General features: G+C 44.9%; 1 protein-coding gene across 1 annotated transcript in view; it reads left to right on the top strand.

Annotated features, from left to right (window-relative positions):
* The window catches only part of DENND3 (DENN domain containing 3), a 165,834-nt gene that overhangs the window by 82,225 nt on the left and 56,289 nt on the right, over window positions 1-27,320 (top strand). Inside the window, exons 5-8 of the mRNA XM_089689537.1 lie at window positions 11,983-12,094; window positions 16,875-16,994; window positions 21,168-21,386; window positions 27,063-27,187. Of these exons, the coding sequence (XP_089545663.1) occupies window positions 11,983-12,094; window positions 16,875-16,994; window positions 21,168-21,386; window positions 27,063-27,187 (576 nt within the window). The remainder of the gene's footprint in view (window positions 1-11,982; window positions 12,095-16,874; window positions 16,995-21,167; window positions 21,387-27,062; window positions 27,188-27,320) is intronic.

Genomic DNA, 27,320 nt, shown 5'->3' with positions numbered 1-27,320 from the left:
AATATCTGATTACCTCTCGGGGGATCAGGAAGGAATTGTTTTCCCTGAAGGACCAAATTGGATCGTGCTTTGCTTGTTTTTTTTGCCTTCCTCTGGATCAACTGTGGGTGTAGGATTATAAATTTTTTTTTTAATGGTTCAACTGGATGGACTTTTTTGTCTTTTTTTTTTTTCCAGCCAGACTAATTATGTGATATCTGAGGTGCTGCTGGGAATGCTGAAAATCCCTGAAGTAGGTGGTGCTGCACTCAGTGATAGCTGTGATCTTCCAGGCTCTGTGCGAGTGGCTTCCCCTCTGCACACTGAACACACGGGGGCAATCACTCAGTACCACCGCCATTCAGTAAACACTCTGTATTTGTTTTTTCCAGTGTTTCAATTGTTTTGTTTCAATGAATATAAGGTGTTCTCTGATTGGATGAGGTGGAGATCAGGGCATCACTACCCTCCACTCCGCCTTGTCCAATCAGAGAATTCCTCGTATTTTGCAGAAAAAAAAATTCTATGAATGGTGGCTGTGCCAAGTGAGTGACCCCCTGTGGTTGGTGTGCAGAGGTGTAGCTGCTTGGCTCAGGATCTGGAAGATTGTTGCCAACTCTTATTAGCTCCGACTACTACATTGGTTGTCAGGTTCACCAACACTCCATCAGGTAGGAGATATACAATACTGTATGTGTATTGTGGCAAGCTGGACCGATGTACTCAATCTTGGCAAAACTGAGCTCCTAGTATTCCCCCCAGCTCGCGCCAACCCCCCCCCCCCCCCCCCGACTTCTCCATCAAGACCAACAACACTAACATCAGTCCCTCCCCTCATGCCAGAGTACTAGGTGTAATCCTAGACTCCAATCTGTGATTTCAGCCCCAGGTCCAATCGCTGACAAACTCATGTAGACTTCACCTCCGCAACATCTCCAAAATACATCCGTTCCTAACCCCGGAAACTACTAAGCAACTCGTTCACTCCCTTATTATATCTTGCCTCGACTATTGTAACTCCCTCCTCATTGGCCTGCCTCATCGCAGGCTATCCCCTCTTCAGTCCATCATGAATGCTGCTGCCAGACTCATCCACCTTACTAACCGCTCTGTATCTGCCACCCCTCTCTGCCAATCCCTCCACTGGCCTCCACTCAGTGTCCTCCATCCCTCTCTGCCAATCCCTCCACTGGCCTCCACTCAGTGTCCTCCACCCCTCTCTGCCAATCCCTCCACTGGCCTCCACTCAGTGTCCTCCACCCCTCTCTGCCAATCCCTCCATTGGCTCCCAATTGCACAACGGATAAAATTAAAAAAAACTAACACTGAAGTATAAAGCCGTTCATAACACTGCCCCAAATTAAATCACCGATCTTGTCTCCAAATATTACCCAAACCGTACTCTCCGCTCCTCACAAGACCTCTTACTCTCTAGCTCCCTTGTCTCTTCCTTCCATGCTTGCCTCCAGGACTTCTCCAGGGCCTCCCCCATCCTCTGGAACTCCCTACCCCAATCCATCAGAATATCGCCTACTCTGCTCACTTTTAGGCGCACTTTGAAAACCTATCTCTTCAGGGAAGCCTATCCTGCCCTCAGCTAATAATGGAATCCTCTACTCTTCCAACCACTCCATCCCCCACAGTTATTACCTTTTGTACCACTATCCCCTCCCTCCTACATTGTAAGCTCCAAGGAGCAGGGCCCTCAAATCTCTCTTGTATTGAATTGTATTGTTACTGTACTGTCTCCCAACGTAATGTAAAGCGCTGAGCAAACTGTTGGCGCTTTATAAATACGGTATAATAATAATGTAACCATGCAATGAAGATCATTCCTGAAGTTCAGCCTAAAGTAAGGACAAAGTTATCACAGAATACACTGGCCCATAGTAGAAATGTAAAAAATTGCTGTGCTCTGTAGGGGGTGAGTGCTGAAGGGGTTAAAGCCGAAATCTCATACACCGCAGAAGAGAATGCAGATAAGGGTGGGCATAGCTGTATTTCCTACAGAGCGCTTCCTGAGAGGAAAATAAATGACTGCCTCACACGCCATCACGTCCCACTGATACCAAGGAGAGGTCACGGATCCGCCATCACATTCCACTGATACCAAGGAGAGGTCACGGATCCGCCATCACATTCCACTGATACCAAGGAGAGGTCACGGATCCGCCATCACATTCCACTGATACCAAGGAGAGGTCACGGATCCGACTCTGCAAATGGCATGTGGATAGCCTCAAATATAAATTAAATAATAATGAAGATTTGCAAGCGTGCTTGTATTTTAAAGTAGAACTCCATCCAGAAGTAAGAAGATAAATATGAATAGCCCATTAAAAGGTTAAATAACAAAAAATAGCTTTTGCTTCAATATTCACATTTAGTCCAGAGATTTCCCTGCAGTACGTTTTTCTGCTACTAGATGTCCTCAGTCTGATGGTCAGCATCATTCAACCCACTTCCACTCAGCCCAGGTCATCCTGGACCCACTTCCAGACTCTGACTGGATAGTAAAAGGAGAGTCAGCGCTGTGAGCTCATCTCCCTGTCACTCTGCTCTCTCCTCCTATCAAGAGGATAGAACGGAAAGGCGCTTCTAAGTGCAGTAAATCCAGAGGAATCTTTAATAATGACAGTTAGAAACACTTACAAACTCGTAGTTAAAATAGTCTCAATAAAATGTGCAGAGGCTCAATCCACCATGTGAGAACCCACTGTGCCGGCCAGCAGCTGCAGGGGGAGCTGAGGATTAGATGTCCAAGATGACCGCCGCAAGTTCCAGGATCGCTGGAACGGTAGAGCATGTGCAGAGCTCCATCTTCAAGAAGGAGCTCTGCGCATTCCCCGAAAGGTGTCACTGTCCACGCCTGTTCCTAACCCAGGTCGCTTCCGGTTGCGGTCAGCGGGAGCTGATGATCAGATGTCCAAGATGGTCGCCGCAAGTTCCGGGATTGCTGGAACGCACGCTGGAGCGCAAGCTGTCCAGAAGACCACAACTGGAAGTGACGTGGGTTAGGAATGGGCGTGGAACGGTGACTTGTTTCGGAGCATGCACAGAGCTCCTTCAAGACCCTTGAAGAAGGAGCTCTGCGCATGCTCCAGCGATCCCGAAACTTGCTTCGGCCATCTTGGACATCTGATCCTCAGCTCCCCCTGCAGCTGCTGGCCGGTACAGCGGGTTCTCACATGGTGGATTGAGCCTTTGCACTCTGACAATTTTATTGAGCCTGTTTTGACTACGAGTTTGTAAGTGTTTCTAACCGTCATTATTAACCCCTTGACACCGAGCACATGCAAATATGTGGCCTCAGCGTCTGGGCCTTGACGGCGAGCATCAGCATATTTGCGTGCAATTAGAATATACAGTGGGGATCGAAAGTTTGGGCACCCCAGCTAAAAAATTGTATTAATGTGCATAAAGAAGCCAAGGAAAGATAGAAAAATCTCCAAAAGGCATCAAATTACAGATTAGACATTCTTATAATATGTCAACAAAAGTTAGATTTTATTTCCATCATTTACACTTTCAAAATAACAGAAAACAAAAAAATGGCGTCTGCAAAAGTTTGGGCACCCTGCAGAATTTATAGCATGCACTGCCCCCTTTGCAAAGCTGAGACCTGCCAGTGTCATGGATAGTTCTCAATCATCGTCTGGGAAGACCAGGTGATGTCAATCTCAAAGGTTTTAAATGCCCAGACTCATCTGACCTTGCCCCAACAATCAGCACCATGGGTTCTTCTAAGCAGTTGTCTAGAAAACTGAAACTGAAAATAGTTGAGGCTCACAAAGCTGGAGAAGGCTATAAGAAGATAGCAAAGCGTTTTCAGATGTCAATATCCTCTGTTCGGAATGTAATTAAGAAATGTCAGTCATCAGGAACAGTGGAAGTTAAAGCAAGATCTGGAAGACCAAGAAAAATATCAGACAGAACAGCTCGCAGGATTGTGAGAAAAACAATTCAAAACCCACGTTTGACTGTACGATCCCTCCAGAAAGATCTGGCAGACATGAGTTGTGGTACACTATTCCACTATAAAGAGATACTTGTACAAATATGGTCTTCATGGAAGAGTCATCAGAAGAAAACCTCTTCTACGTCCTCACCACAAAAATCATCGTTTGAACTTTGCAAATGAACATATAGACAAGCCTGATGCATTTTGGAAACAAGTTCTGTGGACCGATTAGGTTAAAATTGAACTTTTTGGCCGGAATGAGCACGTACGTTTGGAGAAGAAGGGGCACAGAATTGAATGAAAAGGACCTCTGTCCAACTGTTAAGCATGGGGTTGGATCAATCATGCTTTGGGGTTGTGTTGCAGCCAGTGGCACAGGGAACATCTCACGAGTAGAAGGAAAATGGATTCAATAAAATTTCAGTAAATTTTGGATGGTAACTTGATGCCATCTGTGAAAAAGCTGAAGTTAAAGAGAGGATGGCTTCTACAAATGGATAATGATCCTAACCACACCTCGAAATCCACGGGGGATTACATCAAGAGGCGTAAACTGAAGGTTTTGCCATGGCCTTCACAATCTCCTGACCTCAACATAATTGAAAATCTATGGATAGACCTTAAAAGAGCAGTGCGTGACAGACAGCCCAGAAATCTCAAAGAACTGGAAGACTTTTGTAAGGAAGAATGGGCAAAGATACCTCAAACAAGAATTGAAAGACTCTTGGCTGGCTACAAAAAGCGTTTACAAGCTGTGATACTTGCCAAAGGGGGCAGTACAAGATATTAACTCTGCAGGGTGCCCAAACTTTTGCAGACGCCATTTTTTTGTTTTCTGTTATTTTGAAAGTGTAAATGATGGAAATAAAATCTAACTTTTGTTGACATATTATAAGAATGTCTAATCTGTAATTTGATGCCTTTTGGAGATTTTTCCATCTTTCCTTGGCTTCTTTATGCACATTAATACAAATTTTTAGCTGGGGTGCCCAAACTTTCGATCCCCACTGTACATATGTGCTGAGAGCTTGCACCCTGTGCGCTCCCAGCACATATGTCCGTGACTCACGGAAAGGTCCCGATCTCCCCTTTCGTTCCGGACCTTTTCCGGTCATGTGACGGTGAATCACGGCGGTCACATGACCCTAAAACCCTGCCTCCTGGATTCTGAAACTCTTAAAGGGCCGGGAGGCTCTGGTGCTAAGCGGTTAAAGATTCTTCTGGATGTACTGCACTTAGAAGCACCTTCCTGTTCTTTCCTCTTCCATACACAGAGTTTGCTTCAACTCCTAGAAGTGCTGCCCGGTGCCTGTTGTCCAGTGTCTCCTCCATCCCCGGCTGACATCTTTCGGTCCACAGCCTCCTCCATTCATACGCCCTATACATATCCTCTCCTCCTATCAGCATGCTTCTGATCAGCACATGAACTGATCGGTTCCTTGTGCTGCTTCTTCGCCGTACCTTCCAGCCCTGCTGTACAGGGCCTGATACCAGGTCACATTCAGGTACTTACATTGTTTATATTCCAAAATACATTTAATAATGTATTGGTGATTACAGAGCTGCGTTAACGTGTGTATTTTATATCTACCTGGAGTTCAACTTTTAACTTCCAATTTCAAAATGTTCGCATTAAAAAAAAATAAACGTAAACTTTGGTTCTCTTTTAAGGAGCAGTGAAATTTGGTCCGTAATCTTACCACCCAAAACCAGAGATCCAACTGATCCTCCTCACTGGCCTGCCTCGCCGCTGGCTATCCCCTCTTCAGTCCATCCTGAACACGGCTCCCAGACTCATTCACCTTTCCAACCGCTCTGTCTCTGCCACCCCCCTCTGCCAATCCCTCCACTGGCTTCCGATTGCGCAACGGATCAAATTCAAAATCCTAACACTGACGTACAAAGCCGTCCACCATACTGCCCCGTACTACATCTCTGACCTAATATCCAAGTACCGCCCAGCACGCACACTCCGCTCCTCACAAGACCTCCTTCTCTCTAGTTCCCTGGTCTCCTCCTCCCATGCCCGCCTCCAGGACTTCTCCAGGGTGTCACCCATCCTCTGGAACTCCCTGCCCCAACCCATCAGATTATCACCTACTCTCCTCTCCTTTAGGCGCACCCTGAAAACCCATCTCTTCAGGGAAGCCTACCCCACCCCCTGCTAACTTGCCGACCTCCTCCACTCTTCCTACCACTCCATCCCCCACAGCTATCTCCTCCTGTGCCACCATCCCCTCCCTCCTAGATTGTAAGCTCGAAAGAGCAGGGCCCTCGATCCCCTCATGTTTTGCATTGTATTGGTATTGTTCTGTCACATGTTCTGTCCCCCTTTGTAATGTACAGCGCTGAGCGAACGATTGGCGCTTTATAAATACTGTATAATAATAATAATAATTATTTTATCATTTATTTCAGGTACTTATATAGCGCTGTCAATTTACGCAGCACTTTACATATATATTGTACATTCACATCAGATTATTTTTAGAGGCTCCGCAATGATGTGCTATAGAAAATTCCAGAAGAGTTTGGTTGTTGGTTCAGGATGAAATCTTCCTTCCACGTCTGGATGGCGATCCCCGTTTGTCCGGGCGGCTCACGCTATTTATTGAAGGCGTTTGTTTACGTTCTAGAGGGAGAAGGATACAGCTGAGCGTGCTCTATCCACTGTTCCCAGGAACACTCCGCAGAGACTTTGATCTCACAGACACGGCCTCATTTATTAGAGTGTGTAATAAGATCTGTCTGTGCTCCATAGCAACCAATCCCCACCAACTGTCACAGGGTTTGAAGAATAAAAGAAAAAAGGAGTTTGGTGTGGGAATAGTGGAAGGTCATACAATGGGTATTGCGGCAACCGTATTTTAAAAATATATTTCGTATATATATTTTTCTTTCATGTGGGTGGATCTATAAATAGAAATATCAACAAGCTTCCAATAGAGGTAGTGAGTCCCTGAACAGTTTTGGGTCTATTTATGATAAATATTTCCACAGCCATCACGAATACTCCCCAAAATATTTCTAATATGTGTATTTCCCCATGACTGCCAGCTCCATCTAGTGGGCATAATGTGGTATTTACCTGATCGCAGTACTTCAAGAAAACACCTCATTACGGCCACTAGATGGAGCTGGCGATCATAGGAAATACACAGATTAGACGCATTACGGGGATTATTTGTGACGGTGGTGCACGTTTTTCTTTATAAATGGATCCAAAAAATTAAAAATAATTGGGGGGGGGGGGGAAGAAGAGGGGATGTGTTTGAATAATCCTAGACAGATAATTAAAGTGGTGGTAAAGGATGAAGATTTTTTACCTTCATGCATCTTAATGCTTGAAGGTAAAAAACCTTCTGTGTGCAGCAACCCTCCCTAATACTTACCTGAACCTCATCCTGATCCAGCAATGCGAATGACAGCCTCGACTGTCCCGGGTCTCTGTCTCCTCATTGGCTGAGACAGCAAGCGAGAGCCATTGGCTCCTGCTGCTGTCAATCACAGCCAGTCAGCCAATGAGGAGAGGGAGGGAGGGGGGGCACGCCAGGGCTCCCCATGTGAATGGACGTACGGAGCAGCGGGTGCCCCCATAGAAAGCTGCTTGCTGTGGGGGCACCTGACAGACAGGAGGAGCCAGGAGAGCCTGCAGGGGACCGGAGAAGAGGAAGATCCAGGCTGCTCTGTGCAAAACAACTGCACACAGCTGTTTGTTATTTTACAAAAAAAAAAGAACCTTTTAGAATCACTTTAAAGCTGAAGTTTAATCTCCTTATATTCTTCCACACCTGGTCCCCTCACCCCATCAACATGTGAATACAATTTTTAAGAAAAAATTCCGTTTTAATTACATACTTTATTTAACCACTCGCCCTCCAGAATATTTACTTTAACTGATAATTGCGCTGTCATGCAACACTACACCCAAATTAAATTTGTCCTTTTTTTACCCCCACAAATAGAGCTTTTTTTTCAGTGGTATTTGATCGCCTCTGTGTTTTTTAATTTTTGCGCTATAAAAAAAAAAGACCAACAATTTTGAAAAATAAACAATACTTTTGACTTTTTGCTATTAAACGTGTCCAGTAAAAAACATTTGTCATAAATTTAGGCCAAAATATATTCTGCTCCATGTCTTTGCTAAAAAAAAAAAAAAAAAATCACAATATGTGTAAATTAATGGTTTACAGGAAAGTTATAGCGTTTACAAATGGCGGTATAGATACTGGAATTTTTTTTTCTTATACTAGCAATGGCAGAGATCAGTGACTCAGAGCGGGACTGCGGCAGGCATTCTGACACGGGGGGGGGACTGTCTGGTGATCGAAAGGTGTGGCCGCCAATGGCAGCACGTGCCCTACCTGGAAATGCAAATTCACATTATATATATATATATATATATATATATATATATATATATATATATATATAATGTGTGTGTGATTTTGCACACCCCTGCCACCCTGTAGCAGTATTTCTGCTATAGGGCGGCAGGAAAGCGGTTAAGATCAGTGAAGTGATCACTACGTCTCTGTGCTTCTCTATGCAGATCATGGCTTGGTGGGAGAGGCTGACAAGGTGCCATACATGGCTTCCTGAAAACATCACAACACCCAGCCTTAGTACTCCTCTCAAGAACCCTCAGCCCTGATGCCAGCAATGGGCTGGTGTTTGTCAATGGGCTGACTGTAATGTTAACACCTGCAGCTGTGATCTTCTGGTGCTGCAGGAGTTAATAGGAGCCAATGGGCCTATTATATGCATTCATCAATATTGCTGACTATGCCCTCCTTTTTGCACCCCTCTTCCATTCATAGAAGCTGTACTATAGCTTTTGATGCATGCCTGTGACAGGTCCTGCATTAACCCCCGCAGCACTGGAAGATTACAGCTGCGGGGGTAGTGGATCAGAGGACTTTAGATTTTAACTAAAACCACCGCCATCAGTGCAAGGGACATGTTGCATTGAAGTACCATCCCTTGCGCTGATTTTTAAAAAAATTGACTTAGCCTTTAATTATTTGACCCTCTGTTTATACCTAAAAAAAATGGTGTTCTCGACCACCTTGGATCAAATTGATAAACAAAAAAGTCAACCTGACTCTGTCCCAGTAAGCATGTGTGATGAATGTGAGCACGCTGACAGGCGGGGAGGGCAGATAGGTGAGGTCATCAGTCTGCTGCTGCTATGGCACTGTCCTATCAGCAGGCTGAGGCTGTGATTTGACCAAGCTTGGCTGCCATTTTGTATTATCCTGTCTATAAGATTTGAACGGACTGTTGTCCATGATGACAGTTCTGTAGAAGTTTTAATTTCAGGCTGCCGCCTAAATCTGGTTTTCTGATCTTTGGTGTCTAGATCACAGTCATACTGCAGACATCTCTATATCTTAAAAGCTGAATTCTGTGCTGGTGTTTCATTTTAACCCAAACTTCCTGTACCTATACATATTACAAATGTGAATTTTTTTTTAACCCCTTTGTGACCATGGATTTTTTAGTTTTTTTATATTTTATACTTCAATGCCCAGACCTAGTTTCGCATTTGTTTGTCATACCTTAAATTTTTTTACTAAGAGTGGGTCTGAGAACTAGGAGCTCACACAGTTGCATATTGTTAGTTCTCTGCTGCAAGTGTGATTGGGGTTCTCATGGCAAGGGACACTTTAAATTTGGACTTTTAAAGTTGTATTGCACTCACAAAGTGGTTAAACCGATTTAGTTTTTTAATAAATTACCTTGTGAAAGTCTGTGAGGTCATTGCTTAGAATGAGAAATCAAAACTATGCCTAGGCATCAGGAAAAGATATTGGAAAAGTACTGTTATTCCATCCTATGACTGTGCAGGGCCACTAGCAAAAACTACAATTCCCATCATGCAATCAGAATTGTAGCTGACAATGGGCATGATGGCCCAGGAGCCCCCTGACCAGTCAATCATAGAATCGTGTCACGGTGGGCAGAAAAGACCAGAAGTCCCCTGATCAGTCAATCATGGCATGTCATGGTTGACAAAACTGTCCAGGAATCCTCTGGCCAGTCAGTCATGGTGTTGTCATGGTGGGCAGAAAAGGCCAGGAGTCCCCTGACCAGTCAATCCTGGTGTGTCATGGTTGACAAAACTGTCCAGGAATCCTCTGGTGGGTCAGTCATGGTGTTGCCATGGTGGGCAGAAAAGGCCAGGCGTCCCCTGACCAGTCAATCATGGTGTGTCATGGTTGACAAAACTGTCCAGGAATCCTCTGGTTGGTCAGTCATGGTGTTGCCATGGTGGGCAGAAAAGGCCAGGCGTCCCCTGACCAGTCAATCATGGTGTGTCATAACTGTGTAGGAATCCTCTGGCCGGTCAGTCATGGTGTTGCCATGGTGGGCAGAAAAGGCCAGGAGTCCCCTGACCAGTCAATCATGGTGTGTCATGGTTGACAAAACTGACCAGGAATCTTCTGGCTGGTCAGTCATGGTGTTGTCATGGTGGGCAGAATAGACCAGGAGTCACCTGACCAGTCAATCATGGTGTTGTCATGGTGGGCAGAAAAGACCAGAAGTCTCCTGACCCAGTTAATCATGGTGTTGTGTCCAGGGGCGGACTGACAACTCATGGGGCCCCCGGGCAATACGGGATCATGGGGCCCCTGTGTCCTTGCCCAAACTCAAAAAAGCCTATAAAAAAGGTACTAGGGGCATCTCATGGGGCCCCCTACTGACCCCGGGCCCTCGGGCAGTGCCCGAGTTTCCAAATGGTCAGTCCGCCCCTGGTTGTGTCATTCTTGGTAGAACAGACCCAAGCGTTTGCTGGCCAGTGAATCATGGAGTTGTCACAGTTGGCAGAACAGACCAGGAGTCCACTGGCCAGTCAATCATGCTGTTGTGTCATGGTGAACAGAACAGACCTGGAGTCCACTGGCTAGTCAATCATAGTGTTGTGTCATGATGAATGGAACAGACCAGTCCTTTGGTCAGTCAATCATGATGTTGTGTCATGGTGAACAGAATAGACCAGGAGTCCACTGGCTAGTCAATCATAGTGTTGTGTCATGATGAATGGAACAGACCAGTCCTTTGGTCAGTCAATCATGATGTTGTGTCATGGTGAACAGAATAGACCAGGAGTCCACTGGCTAGTCAATCATGGTGTTGTGTCATGATGAACAGAACAGACCAGTCCCTTGGCCAGTCAATCATGATGTTGTTTCATGGTTGGTGGAACAGACCAGGAGTCCCCTGGCCTGTCAATCAAACTCAGCCATGTTAGTGGGTAGAACAAACAGGGAGGCAGACTGACGACAGCCAACAGTGGTGTAATTATGTCATCGCTGGTTAAATAAGAACTACAAATGGGATATTGCACAACATGGTGGCTCAGGGAAGGAGCTGGCACAGCAGTCATCGGTCTTACAAAACGAAAATATAGGACACTGAGTCCTTTATTATGCAGCATTCCAGGACTGGGATAACAAAAACATATTTGTTAAAGGTAAGACATGACCTTTCCAATAATGCTTGAAGCTGAACTCTGGGAATAAGACAAAATCTGTCCTTGCAGTTGCCCCCCCCCCCATACTGCAAGGATTAAATGCTTGCTTAGTATAGGGCGTTCCTGGCTCAAGTGGGCATCCTGAATCCATGTGAATGGTCCTCCTCAGCGTCCTTTTTAAATGTCTTTGGGTCGCAGTCATATGCTCATCTCCTTGGGTATAATGCAGGGTTAATGGACCAGAATTGTGCATAATGACACCAAGGGACCTCACACAGCCCAAAGCTTGAGGACATCACTGGAGCCTGTCGGACCGAGGGATAGGGTAAATAATACATCTTATCTCTGCACCCCTAGATGAAACCCTCGCAGTATGGGGGGGGGGGGGGGCGCAAGGGTATATTTTGTCTTATTCCTTTAGTTCAGCTATAATGTGTCCAAAGGAACAGCCTCAGAAGCGATGGTAGCCCTTGAGAAGCTGCATTGACCAGCAGGACTGGGGATAACTTTTTTATGTATCTTTTAATATGTTTATTCATTTTTTTTTTCTCTTTTGCTCTTCCAGCTTTCTGTTGCAACTGAAATCGTGTAGAGATTCCGACCTTGATGAAAGAATTAAGGAATTTGCAGCCAAACTATCACTAATACCAAATCCGCCTCCGGGACCCCTCCACCTGGTAATGGTTTTAGAGGCCAGAATGTTAAAGAAAATGTTTTTTCTATGCTTTACTGGAGCAATCTCATCAGTATGTAATGGTAACGATTCCAAATATACATTAGGGCAACTTTAAAATGAGTTTGCAATAAAATCTGTCTGTGTTGCTTATGAAAACACATCAGAATCTAAGGACTTGTTCACATGAGTGGCCAAGGGAGCTGTAAAAGCATGCAGGTGAGCTACCTCTTTCATTCATTGGATTTCAGTTTACCATCGTAGAGGTTCAGCATGACATTCAACTTAACACAGCTTCCTGTTTTCAGGAAGCTATGTACAGCACTGTGCTGGCCCCTCCCACGAGTCATGATCTGACTGCATTTCATAGAGAAGCACACAAACCTGCATGTCAGAAATGATCTATATATATATGGACAACTGAAGATAATATGCAAGCCTTTACCTTTCCACAAAAGTGTCCCCCTTTTGGCGCCTACCCTGCTGCCCGTTGGGTCTCTATTGGTCAAAGTGGCTGAGTATTATATGAAAGGTATAGTACAGCCATTCTCAACTAGGGTTCCTCAAAAGGTTGCTAGAAGTTCCTTGAGTTGTTTCTGATTGACCTCCCATCTGATGGTGCCTGGATAGCTTCCAGGTCCAATACCACTTGGCCGAGCCTGTAGCATGACACGAATGATCTTCTTAGTGGCCTAGAAAGGTGGCATTCTGACCACTACTGTAAGGTGGGCATTCTTCCCTGGCCACTAAGGTCAAGGCATTTTTTTCACTAACCCCCAGTGACCTAATTATAGCATGGCTTCCTTGAGACCTAATAATTATTTCAAAGGTCTCTCTGGGATAAAAAGGCTGTTGTAGTGATAAGCCGTCCGCTACCTGTATTTCTGGATTTTCCTGGTATGTGGTTATCACATTGTACATACAATCTTTCACCATGTGCTCATTTTCTCTTGCTCAGGACTGTGACAGATTTATTTTTAGGTTTGTAAAGAGGTAGAAAAAACAAGAAAATGGACAAAGCGTCTTGTCCTCGAGAAATATGGAGCTGTTTTTTTTATCTATAAATACACATAAAAAGTACTCACAAGGGTAAAGGAATGGATCCTGTGTTAAATACATGGGTAGCACAGTGGCTAAATGGTTAGCACGTCCACCTAGCAGTACTAGTGTCGTTGGTTTGAATCCCAGCCATGGCACCACCTGCCTGGAGTTTGCATGTTCCCCCTGTGCCTGCGTGGGTTTCCTCCGGGTACACCGGTTACCTTCCACACTCCAAAGACATGCTGCTAGGTGAATTGGCTCCTGTCTAAATTTCCCTGGTATGTGTATGTATGAATGCAAGTAAGTTAGGGACCTTAGATTGTACACCCCTTGAGGGTTAGGGACTGATTTTATATATATATATTTATATATATATATATATACACATACACACACACACAGTTGCAAGAAAAAGTATGTGAACCCCTGGGGATTACGTGGAGTTTTGCATGAATTGGGCATAAAATGTGCTCTGAACGTCATCTAAGTCACAACAATAGAAGAACACAGTCTGCTGAACATAATACTACACAAACATTAGATGTTGCCATGGTTTAATTGCACATAACATGTAAACATTCACAGTGCAGGGAGGAAAAAGTATGTGAACCTTTGGACTTAATAACTGGTTGACCCTCCTTTGGCAGCAATAACCTCAACCAAACGTTTCCTGTAGTTGCAGATCAGACCTGCACAACGATCTGGAGTAATTTTGGACCACTCCTCTTTACAAAACTGTTTCAGTGTAGCAATATTCTTGGGATGTCTGGTGTGAATCGCTCTCTTAAGGTCATGCCACAGCATTTCAATCGGGTTGAGGTCAGGACTCTGACTGGGCCACTCCAGAAGGCGTATTCTGTGCTGTTGCAGCCATTGTTTTGTTGAATTACTTGTATGCTTTGGGTCATTGTCCTGTTGCATCACCCATCCTCTGCAGAGCTTCAGTTGGCAGACAGATGGTTGTACGTTTTCCTGCAAAATGTCTTGATAAACTCTGGAATTCATTTTCCCATCAATGACAACAATCCGTCCAGGCCCTGAGGCAGCAAAGCAGCCCCAAACCATGATGCTCCCTCCGCCATGTTTTACAGTGGGGATGAGGTTTTGATGTTGGTGTGCTGTGCCTTTTTTTCTCCACACATAGTGTTGTGTGTTCTTCCCAAACAACTCAATCTTGGTTTCATCTGTCCACAGTATATTTTGCCATAGTGCTGTGGGACATCCAGGTGCTCTTTTGCAAACTTCAAACGTGCTGCAATATTCTTTTTGGACAGCAATGGCTTCCTCCGTGGTGTCCTCCCATGTTCTCCATTCTTGTTTAATGTTTTCCTTATTGTAGATGTGTCAACAAAAATGTTAGCATGTGCCAGAGATTTCTGTAGGTCTTTAGCTGACACTCTGGGATTCTTCTTTACCTCATGCAGCATTCTGCGCTGTGCTCTTGCAGTCATTTTTACAGGACGACCACGCCTAGGGGGAGTAGCAACAGTGCTAAACTTTCTCCATTTGTAGACAGTCTGTGGACACATGAACATCAAGGCTTTTGGAGATACTTTTGTAACCCTTTCCAGCTTCATGCAAGTCAACAATTCTTGATGGTAGGTCTTCTGAGAGCTCTTTTCTGCGAGGCATGGTTCACATCAGACAGTGCTTCTTGAAACCAGTAAACCCAAAACAGGTGTGTGTTTTTTAAGGGCAGGACAGCTGTCAGCAACACATCCAATATCATCACACTGATTGGAGTCAAGGTTGCCTCACTCCTGGCTCCAATTGGCTCTGGGAGAAGGCATTAAGCTAGGGCCTCACATACTTTTTCCTCCCTGCACTGTGAATGTTTACATGTTATGTGCAATTAAACCATGGCAACATCTAATGTTTGTGTAGTATTATGTTCAGCAGACTGTGTTCTTCTATTGTTGTGACTTAGATGACGTTCAGAGCACATTTTATGCCCAATTCATGCAAAACTCCACGTAATCCCCAAGGGTTCACATACTTTTTCTTGCAACTGTGTGTGTGTATGTATGTGTGTGTGTGTATATATATATATATATCTGTATGTATATGTAAAGCGCTGCATAAATTGACAGCACTATATAAGTACCTGTAATAAAGATCATGATCAGCTCCAAACAAGAAAAGTGTCACATATTTCAAACAGAGGACCGTAGCCAGCAGTACACAGTTTGACCATTCCAGTATATCTGCATAAAACAAGCAGTCAGGGGGGCTTTGGTGTATGCATATATGATGGAATAGCCTTAACCCCTTGCCGCACACCCCTGGCGGCCCCTTTAAATGGGTGTTAATGCTGGGAGGGGGGGCCTCTTTCTGATTAGAATCACTTTAGTTGGTTTTCATGGTGGTCACAAGAGCCCGTCCTGCTGGCTCCCAATTGTCAATGATAGCTCAGTTGGTGTGCTGGAACTGTGCAGTGAGCGGGGTCACAGCACAGAACCTGAGGGCCACATGGAGACAGGTGCAGTGTCTGGCTATTAAGGCACACCCACCCTGCAAATGCATATACGCCTTTATACCAAAGGAAAGAGGTTAAAGATTAATCTCACTGTTTGCAAAAATGAATAAATGCAACCACATGGATTACAAAAAAATGTGTATTTATTTTTTTTTGCAATGAAGCCTGCGAAGCTTTGCAAAAACGATCAGTGGATTGCAAATGCAATGTACAGGCGCCTGCAGACTATTCCTCCAGACACTGGTCCATTTCAAGGTACAGGGTTGTGGGAAGTAGCCATGGACTATGGTGACATCACTGCACTTGGAAATATGAGTCCTTGTGCCAGGGTAGCAGATGAGGCTTGTAGTCTCTCCATTCACAGGTCTCTGTAAATAGATGATGGGGCTGTGTGGGCAGAGCCATGCAGATCTGCGCCGAATTAAAAAAAAGTCAGGATTCTGCAGCGTGGAGAACCCCTGGATTCAGTAAAGGGGGTGCCATTTGGGTGGCTGAAGACTGACCAGGTTTCAGGTTACCTCCTACAGATGGGTGTAACCTGAAACAAGGTCAGAATTATGGATCTGGCCTTTACGCCTTCATGTGCAGACTGCCTGATAGGCGCTGATAAGGGGGGGGGGGGGGTGGCTCCGGAGATGTTAGCCATACTATGTACTTCTAGTTGTGATCCTCCGTTGGATAAAAGATTTTTATTCTGGTTTGATTGTACTTGTTTTAGCCTGATTGTGGAAATAACAAGGTATGCATTCCTTTACTCTTGTGAGTACATAATATAGTATTTTTAAAGTACCGTATTTATTATTATTATTATTATTATTTTAGCATTTTTGTTTTAGTATTTAATTCTAGTAGTTATATTTTAGTATTTTTTTCAGTATTCTATAGTAAACAAATGCATATTTCTTGAGGACAAGGAGCTTTGTCCACTCTTCTGTTCTTTATATGTAGCAGATCATCCTGTCTATGGAGTGAGCTGCCTGTCCTCTGAGAAATTTGGGAACCAAATGGTGGCCTAGTCTGGTCACATTTACAAAGACTCCCAAAGGTTGTTGCTAGTGCCATGGAAATCGGTTGAGTTTATAAAGAGGTGACAGGTTCTGTTTAAGTCTTATCTCAGGGTAATCTAGACCCCCCCCCCCCCCCCGAGAGATCTAAGATGCCTGTTGGTAATTCAGTGTATCTGCCTCCACCTATTACCAAATTTCCATCCTTTTACTTGGATATTTTGAGATATGAAAGACACTTTCTGACACATCTTTCTTCGTAGGTGTTCAACATGAAGCCGCTACAGATATTCTTCCCATCCAGAGAGGACCCTGAAAGTCCCATAATCGATTTGGACCTTCACCTCCCATTCCTCTGCTTCACCCCTAAACAGGTCTTACAGGTAACTCTAGCCAGGTGTGACATGACCGCTGAATATACATGCTGTCCACTTATAGAAGTAGCCAACCAAATATCCCCTTTCCATTTGCACTGTACTAGAAAAGTAAAGTCTGCCCTGCAGTTGGTTGTACTGCACTTTTTGCCTCAATAGTTTCAAGTTCTACACTAGTTAATCTGTTTGTTTTTTTTTTTTTCTGGAAACTCCACCACCCTCTTGTGAATAAGTTAGTAAAACACAACTTACCTTACTGGAGCCCTGCTACATCATTCAGCGGCAGTCCTCTACTGGGTTGCATGATGCCTGGCATAATTCAACCCACTTCCTGTGAGCCCAGGGCATCAAGGACACACCCACTAGGGGAGAGCATCATAATGTAGCCCACACCAGGGGAATCTGCAGACACCCACACTCACATTTTGTAACGTGAGTGCTTGATTGCTGGAGTGAGGACCGGAATTCAGGGTATATACCGGAATTCAGGGTATGTATTGTATTCTGAAATATATTGTGGAAATCGGTCCAGGGAGGGGGTGAGCAGAATGAGGGAGATGGGGGATTCCAGCTGAAACGTGTTTAAAGCTAAACTCTAAGGAAAAGAAAAATCCTTCCTGGCGGTGAAAGGGTGAAATGCTTGTTTATACCTAGGGTACCACTATAAAGGACTTTTACTTACCTTGTCCCTTGCTCCAGAAGGCTCTCGCCATGCTATGTAACTGGCCCCAGCAGCTTATTCTTAAGGCGCTCTGGCCATTGCAGGCACTCTGTGATCAAGTACAGTGCAGGGCCAATAGCCCTGCATTGTACATGAGGTTGTCGAGTACCCGTTCACAAGCTGGAATGCCAGGGAGAAAAAGAGAGCGCTGGCTGTTGAGCGGTTTCTAGTACACTGGGTATAAAAGGGCATTTGACCCTTGCAGGGTCGAGAGGAATGTTTTCTTTTCCCCAGAGTTAAACCCAGTAATCTGTCAAATCCATTCAATAGTCTTCTGCCATATATAGTTCTGCCAATCTCCTGCAACTTACAGTGGACTTGTACTCCATTGTAAAGTGACCTTATTGCCACAGGTTCACTTGCGAAACAAAGAGCAGCACAGCCCAGTAAACCTAGATTCACTATATGTACCTTCCCTGTGGCCTACATCCTAAAATGCTTCCACTTTAGAGCTCTCCAGCTACTGCAAGGAAGACCTGCTCCTCCTGCTACACACAGTGGTTTTTCCCACGGCTCATACGTCATTACAGGATATATGAACTGGCAGGAGGTTCTATTGTGTGTAGTGGGGGTAGCTGGTATTTGACCCATCTAAATAATGGAATACCCACAGAGACTGGAGAGTAGTGGACATGGTTTGCTGGAAAGGTACATATAGTAAATAATCTTTTACTGGTCTGATGTTTTATTGTGAGTGGATAACCGTGTGTACTCTCCAGCGCTCCAGGAAATGCCAAAGGGAGGCCAAGGGGACCAGGACAGAAGTGGCCTAATGATAATGCTTCAGGGGTGCAGCCCTCCTCAAACGGGGGAAATCAACCGCTGGAAAAAGAGCAGACAGGTGGCTGAAACACCTAGTGCAGGGGTCTGCAGCCTTTAAGACATAAAGAGCCACTTGGACCCGTTTCCGAGAGGGAAAAAAAGACTGGGAGCCGCAAAACCATTGCAACATTTAAAACAAATCCGACACTGCATATATTGCGAAAAGTGCTCTGGTCATGAAGGGGGTTTAAGGGCCCAGTAAGCAAAGGGTTAACCAGGGCCACAGTGTATCGTCATAATCACAATCATAGCCTTAGGTCAGTGGTGGGCAACCTTTTTTTTCAACTGAGCCAAATCTCACCAAAACCACGATTGAAATTTATTTTGAGAGAAACATTTTTAAAACTGAAAATACATCCCCCATATAGTAATTCATCCCCCATAGTAATTCATCCCCCATATAGTAATTCATCCCCCATAGTAATTCATCCCCCATATAGTAATTCATCCCCCCATAGTAATTCATCCCCCATATAGCAATTCATCCCCCCTATAGTAATTCATCCCCCATATAGTAATTCATCCCCCATATAGTAATTCATCCCCCCTATAGTAATTCATCCCCCATATAGTAATTCATCCCCCATATAGTAATTCATCCCCCATATAGTAATTCATCCGCCATAGTAATTCATCCCCCCTGTGTCAATTCACTTACCTTTGCTCCGCGCGTTCCTCTAGCTGTGTTCCCGCGCCGTTCTGGTCTTCAGGGCGGACTGTGAGAGGAGAGGAGTTCGTCACGCTGCCCCGCCTACATCCTGACAGCCAATGTTTGGAGGAGGGAGGGGAGCGGGCGCCCGGCACATAGAAGAGCTGCATTAAAAGAGCCGCGGCTTGCCGACCCTATTGCCTGTCACCTGGTGGGCAGTGTGCTCCGGAGCCGCAGGAAAGGTGAAAAAGAGCCGCACGCGGCTCCGGAGCCGCGGGTTGCCGACACCCGACCTAGTGCATTATCCAAGATTTATTCAAAGGTGTAAAAGACAAAAACATACTCACCGACATAGCGTGCATAAACAGCTTTTTCATAATGGAGATGGCCACAACAACGGACAAGGTGTTCCAACTGTCAGTGTAGTCAGGAGGCTGAAGCGTTTCGGGGACGAGTCCCTTTCCTGTAGCTCTGAGGAACGGGAATCGTCCCCAAAATGCGTCAGTCTTCTGACTACGCAATTGGAGCGGTCATATTGGTGTGGTTCCAACTTGGTCGAAGCCACACCAATTTCAAAAGTAGTCCATGCACTACTTTTGGTGCTATTTGCATAGGTATCTATATCAGATGTCTTGCAAATTGCACCTGAAATCAGCATGTCCTCCGACTTTGAAATCGTGCAACTTCACTGTAAGTCGCACATTTTCGAAGTTGGCTTGATGTGACGTGTGGGGTGTAAACAGAAGACTCTAAAATATGCTTTATGTTCTGCTGCTAAGCAGAAAATCCTCTTCTGTGCACCTCTCTGATTTAGTTTAATCCCTGGGCCTCATTTGAGGGCTAGTCTCCATCTTTACCCTTTCTGGTGAGAGTGCCTTTGGCTTATTGAGGCAGTCTCCTTGATGAAAAGTTGGGTCATAGTCAAGAAGTCAGGGAACACTGGGCCACAGTAAGAGAGGGAAATTAAATCAGTGAAGGATAGGTGAGACAGAAAATGTGTCAGGGAGAGTTTTATTGTCAGAGCTGTTTTTGCAAACAAGTTTAAAAAATTATTCTAGGCCTATAGTTAAACCCCCAAAACATTATACATTTTCTGGTGAATAAAATAGAGGAAGTTCAACTATAGTTTATCCAGTCCAATGTTTCAGTAAAAAATACACTAAAGTTCATTAGGGCACTCAAAAAATGACCCAGTTTTTATAAAATATATAAGGTGAGGTTACTCTGAGCAAATAGATACTCAACATGTCAAACCTTAAAATTGTGTACACCCATAAATTACCACAAATTTTCTATAGCTGGCACTTTAAAAGCCCCTACAGGTCATTAGTTTAGAGGTGACTGTGAATAAAGGGCCTAGAATTATTTCTCCCACTCCAATGTGTGTGGAGATATGCAATGCGTAGTGCAATCGACATATATGTATGTAGGTGACACTAATATGTGCATTTACATGCGTGTGTTCATGGGGGGCAGACTCCAAAGTCTTTTTTTGGGGGGGGGGGGGTTAAGTTCTTGTGCATACCTTTTTTAATTTTTTACACTTTTTCTCTTCAGTGAGACAGCAGGGGTTTGTTAGACCCCCGATGTCTCACCTGTTCTCCACTGAAGCTAATAGGGTGCAAGTCATTTTCCATTAGCTTCTTTCACTGGCTTGGGAAAGTGAAAGCCAAAAGCATAAGTGGTGTTTATACATGTGGCTTTTGGGTTCTTACTAGTGGAGAGAACAGATGTGGGGGAAGGGATTGTTGCACTTTCAGGGGTGTGTGTAAGTATAGTTTATCTGAAAGCCAACAGTTGGCTTGTGAGATATATATACACACACACAGCAGCCAGGAGTGTGTGTAAAATCGATGTATGCCTCAAAGGGTTACACCCTACGAGGTATAGGAAATATGTAAGCAACTAAGCCCACCACCCTCCACTTGTAAGTAAACTATCAGTATTGAGATGGATGGACCTTTCATTAATCTAACAATATCCTGCCTAGATCATGGCTTGTATCCTGACCGAGCGCAAAATTGTCTTCTTCTCTTCGGACTGGGCCTTGCTGACGCTTTTGGCCGAGTGTTTCATGGTCTATCTCCACCCCATCAAGTGGCAGCACACCTTTGTACCCATCCTATCCCGACATATGCTGGACTTTATTATGGCTCCAACCTCATTCCTTATGGGCTGTCATGTGGATCACTACAAGGAAGTGCGCAAGGTGGGTGTAAAGTATCAATTAAGTTGTTTTATTGGAGCAGAAATGTCTTGTTACAAAGTTTTAGTTGGTGGTTTTGTGGCGTGAGTCAAATTTTTGATGCTTTAGGCTCCATAACTCACACGGTTATTAGACACATACTTTACAAGGTCACATTTATGGGGATGTTTACATTGGTAAAACAAGATGAACAAGTGTGACTGACAGAGCTGTGTCACCACATTCTCAGTATAGCCCTAAGAACACAAAGTGTTTTCCTCTTCGTGACTGGTATAGAACAGACATTGAGTCATTAGACAGGAAAAGATTCAGACTGTCAAAAGATTAGGCTGACGTCTTGATGTTGTAAAGTGTTATAAGCTACCTTCAAATACCACTGACTCCAGGAAAAGTAAAAGTTCTCTTTCAGTGCGGCTGACCTTGACCCTATGGGGTTTAAATGCTCGTTTAGGTCTAGGGAGACAGGAAAAGCATTTTAAATTACCCCAGCCTCCTCTTCCCTGGAATCTGGTGCTCCCCTGCATTTCAGCGGTGGGCCATTCCTTGACGTTCTCATGTTCAATGCAAGACTACAGAACCTGCATTGGACTGGATGACATCAGAGGACCTGCAACCACTGGAGCATAGGGGAGAGGAAACTGCAGAGACCCATTTTGCAAAATGGAGGGAGCCTGCAGGAGTAGTAGACTGGATAGGTAAAAGTGCTTTTCTTGATTTCTGAAGGCATACATGAGTAATTAAAACCTGTAGTGGCACCAAACAAAGCTTGTATATACATACAAAAGTATTTGGCCGCTTGTCTTTACACGCACATGAACTTTAATGGCATCCCAGTCTTAGTTCGTAGGGTTCAATATTGAGTTGGCCCCGCCCTTTGCAGCTTTAATAGCTTCAACTCTTCTGGGATGGCCGTCCACAAGGTTTAGGAGGGTGTCTATGGGAAGGTTGGACCATTCTTCCAGAAGCACATTTGTCAGGTCAGGCACTGATGTCGGGGGAGGAGGCCTGGCTCGCAGTCTCCGCTCTAATTCATCCCAAAGGTGTTCTATGGGGTTGAGGTCAGGACTCTGTGCAGGCCAGTCAAGTTCCTCCACCACAAACTGGCTCCTCCATGTCTTTATGGACCTTGCTTTGTGCACTGGTGAGCAGTCATGTTGGAACAGGAAGGGGCCATCCCCAAACTCTTCCCACAAAGTTGGGAGCATGAAATTGTCCAAAATCTCTTGGTATACTGACGCCTTAAGAGTTCCCTTCACTGGAACTCAGAGGCCAAACCCAACCCCTAAAAAAAAAAAAACCCCACACCATAATCCCCCCACCAAACTTTACACTTGGCACAATGCAGTCAGGTAAGTACCGTTCTCCTGGTAACCGCCAAACCCAGACATGTCCATCAGATTGCCAGACAGAGAAGTGTGATTGGTCACTCCAGAGAACACGTCTCCACTGCTCTAGAGTCCAGTGCCCCTTGAGCCTGCAAATAGTTGATAAGTAGATTTGACTAACACTCAGAAGATGAGGTCAGAATTGAATGTTGGGGGCGCTGGTATTTGGGTGTTATGTCTGCAGCCTGTGCGGTGATAGGCCAGCTCGGTAAGGTAAGGCCAGGGAGAGCACCTGTCAGTTCTGGGCACAGTCACACCAACCCTTCTCCCACACCATGTCTGAAAAGCCGTCGGCCTGCTGAAGGACCTCTTCACTGGAGGGTTGATGGGGTTGTGGGGGGGGGGGGGGGAGGGTGTGCCTGACATCTGGACACTATTAAGGTTAGACTGCTGGGGGGGGGGGGGTGGAATGTAGGAGGGAGGGGAGGGGGTGTAATATGATAGCAAAATTGCATGGGGGGCCCCAATAAAATGTTTGCCCAGGGTCTAATCAATAATACAGATGGCCCCGACCTTGCACAATATAGATGTGAGCAGTGCCTACATTATTTCAAGGCTATATATAGCCAAAATAGTGCAGTGGGGTGCACAATTCAAGAATAATGGGTGCAGGAAAATTGCAGGTCCCAATTTGTCACTAATACACACCCCAAATAATTTCCGCACTCCAGTTTGCCAGCTGCAGCCTTCAGCGTCATTTATTCACAGAGTACATAGGGAAATACAACACAACAGTTCAGAGTATCCCTGTTCGTCTTCAACACAGCGGCTGAATGGTTAGCACTTCTTCCTGGCAGTACTGGGGTCGTTGGTTCGAATCCCAACCACGGCACCACCTGCCTGGAGTTTGCATGTTCTCTCTGTGCCTGCGTGGGTTTCCTCTGGGCACTCCGGTTTCCTTCCACACTCCAAAGACATGCTGGTAGGTGAATTGGCTCCTGTCTAAATTGTCCCTAGTATGTGTATGTATGAATGTGAGTTAGGGGCCTGAGATTGTACGCTCCTTGAGGGTTAGGGACTGATGTGAATGTACAATATATATGGAAAGGGCTGAGTAAATTGACAGCGCTATATAAGTACCTGAAATAAATATCTGAGGACGTGTGGGGACACCTGAAAACTGTTGTGTTGTATCTTCCTGTGTACCTGATGAATAAATTAGTCCTGGCAAAAGCAGTCGGCGGTTTTTTAATTCCCTGCTGCAATCTTCAGTGTCTCTTGCTATGCCAGGAATTGGAACCGTTGAGCTGGTTGGTGCTGACTTGTTTGTAAACACAGGCATTTGATCATTGTAATTGGCTGTCCTATTGATTCAATGATTAAGAACCATGCTGTATGACTCCCTATCACTTTATCTTGACAGCACTGTTACAAAGCTAGCAGCACATCTGTGGTAACTGCTAGTTGTATTGGGGGGGTTAATAATGTATCCTCAGCATATGACATCGAGCTAAGCAATGTTCATATATTCATGAGATAAAAAAAATTGCAGCGCTAATTGAACATAAAATCTCCCATTCACAAAAATGGCAATAAATATACATAAGTGGCAACAAAGTCCATGTGGGATTCCCATATATGAAAGCAGAAACCTGTGCAGAGAAAAGAGAGTTCCAATCCAAGGAGGAGACTGTCACCTTCCACCCAAATAAATTGGCTTCTTACCAGAAAAATAGACCGCCCGGCGGGTTGGCCAGCATGAGCAGATTAATAAATCCAGCCGGTACTGCAACCGGTCCTGTGTGGAAAACACTCACAGAGCAATCTGGGATATTTCTCCAAATAAAACTTCAGATAGCAAATTTCCCCTCAGGCAACCACAACACCACATGAAAAGAAGAATTGCCAGCTCATAGTTTAGTAAGTTAATTGCTCCAAACAATTTATTCAGATTGCACTTACACAGCAAGCGTTTGAAACAGCATAACAGTAACACTGTAGTAAGTTTCAAACCAACCAGATGGCCGCCGTCCATCCAGAGCACGATGACGTCATGGTGTGGCTCCATCCTACGCGTTTCGTCATCAGACATCGTCAGGGGCGCGGCCAGCGTGGCGCATCGCTCGATATGAATAGGACTAGGAGGGGCACTCCCTGTCATTGAAGAGCGTTTCATTGACCGGAAACGCCACCTCAAACAGGAGACAAAGCTAAATGGAATTAAAAGGAACACTTCCCCACACTGAGGTGCGTTCCACCAATAGGAAACGCAAACGCAGAGCGGAGAGGGATTAGAACCCCTGTCAGTGTTTATTTATGTCTGTTCCCCCATTAGGGAGATTCACCCGCACTGATTATCATTGAAAGTGAAAGTAAAGACAATTCCACATTTTGTCCCCAGAAAAGTAATAGAGGGGAAATTTTCCAATGGGGGCACTAGTTCTGGTGAACAGTGGGTCCCCAAGGGGTTTCCTTAATTTGCAGGGATTTTCTTCCACTTCCTGTTTGGCCGTGGGACAAGAAGTGAAGGGAAATCTCTGCAATGGGACACGGTTGGCGAAAAATAATCTGACGGGTTATAACCTTCCCTTGCTCTATCCGAAATAAATGTAAAATAGTTTTGCCTATAGTTCTACTTTTAAAGGTTTTTATTTGCTTCTCTTTTGCCTTTTCTGGTTATTCCCTCCCCCTCCATCATGTTAATTCATTTTTGAAAACAAAATCTTTCCATTTCCATTCCATACCTTATTTTTGATGGCTTCTTTATGCAATGCAGATCCACTATGACCTTAAACTTCTTTTTTATTCATAACTGTCTAAAGATCTATAATGTAGAAAATGAAAGGAAGTCCTAAAAATAACCGGTGTATAACCTTAACCTCCTCCCACCCGCCATATAAGGAAATGACGGACGGGCGGTGGTTCTCTCGTTCTGGGAGGACGTCATACGACGTCCTCCCACTGTAACCGCGTGTGCGCGCCCCTGGGGGCGCGCAGCGTGACGATCAGTGGTGCACTGTATCCCTGGGGCACAGCGGATCACCGATCAGTGGAAAGAGTCGATGACTTTGGCTCTGTCATGTGATCAGCTGTGTCCAATCACAGCTGATTGCATGTAAATAAGGAAATGCCGGTTATCGGCATTTCTCTCCTCACGAGCTGTCACGCTGACAGAGGAGAGGAGAGCCGGTAATCGGCATTCCTCAGAGGGGACATCTACACTGATCATCAGGGCATTGATGATCAGTGCCACCTGTCAGTGTCCATCAATGCCACATATCAGTGCCCATCTGAGCTGCCTATCAGTGACAGTCAGTGCCACCTGTCAGTACCGCCTATGTGTGCTGCCAATCAGTGCTACCTATCAGTGCTAGTCAGTGCCACCCAACAGTGCCAGTCAGTGCCACCTATCAGTGCCAGTCAGTGCCGCCTATCAGTGCCATACATGAGTACTGCCTTTTAGTGCCCACTAGTGAAGCCTGTCAATGCCCACCAGTGTTGCCTGTCAATGTCCTTCAGTGCCACCTATCAGTGCCAGTCAGTACCGACTTACAGTGCCAGTCAGTGCCACCTATCAGTGCCAGTCAGTGCTGCTTATCAGTGCCATATTTGAGTACTGCCTTTCAGTGCCCACTAGTGATGCCTGTCAATGCCCACCAGTGTTGCCTGTCAATGCCCACCAGTGTTGCCTGTCAATGCCCATCAGTGCCTCCTCATCAGTGCCGCCTGTCAGTGCCCAACAGTGCAGCCTATCAGTGCCCATCACTGCAGCCTCATCAGCGTACATCAGTGAAGGAGAAAAATTACTCATTTACAAAATTTTATAACACAAACTAAGAAATTTTTTTTTTTTTCTCTAAATTTTCAGTTGTTTTTGGTTTGTTTATCAAAAAATAAAAAACCTAGTGGTGATTAAATACCACCAAAAGATAGCTCTATCTGTCTCAAAAAAATAACAATTTCATACGGGTACAGTGTTGCATGACCGCGCAATTGTCATTCAAAGTGCAACAGCGCTGACAGTTGAAAATTGGCCTGGACAGAAAGGGGGTGAAAGTGTCTGGTAGACAAGGGCAATTTTGTAATTAGTACACAAATATAAAATGTTGGAACAGATACAACTGCCTTCATTATAGGGAGATAACAGCCAGGCAGCAAGCATGTCTTTAGCTGCTTGTTGGAGACGTGTATAGGGCAGGGTCAGTATCCTGGCCACATACCACAACCCAAAGGCATGGATTACTGGATTATTATGGGTTACTGTGGTCACTAAAAGGCTCAAATGCCCATCAAAATCAAATATTCCACAGTACCCGGTACTGATACTGAGGTTTCCTATTGTTTTCCCTTTTAGGAAGCTGAAGATTTGGTCTTAATAAACATTGATCACGGGAACATCTCCTTCTTCCTGAACGAAGATGAGGAGGAGTGCGATGTCCCAGATATTCCCGTAGATGCTGCTGAGATGTTTATATGCAGGTAAGTAGTATTACCGATGTTACTATGCATTGGGGATTAATCTGTTACTTACTTAGATCTGTGAACCAATGGATCAAATGGCAGGAGAGTCTGAATACTGGGAATCAACTCCTGTTGTTATTTAAAAAAAAAA

The sequence above is a fragment of the Staurois parvus genome, unplaced genomic scaffold (assembly GCF_062004578.1).
Source record: "Staurois parvus isolate SC_StPar_1 unplaced genomic scaffold, SC_StPar_1.0 ptg000485l, whole genome shotgun sequence".
NCBI classification, from domain to species: domain Eukaryota; kingdom Metazoa; phylum Chordata; class Amphibia; order Anura; family Ranidae; genus Staurois; species Staurois parvus.
The sequence above is the reverse complement of the archived record's forward strand: the minus strand, read 5'-3'. Positions and strand labels throughout refer to the sequence as shown.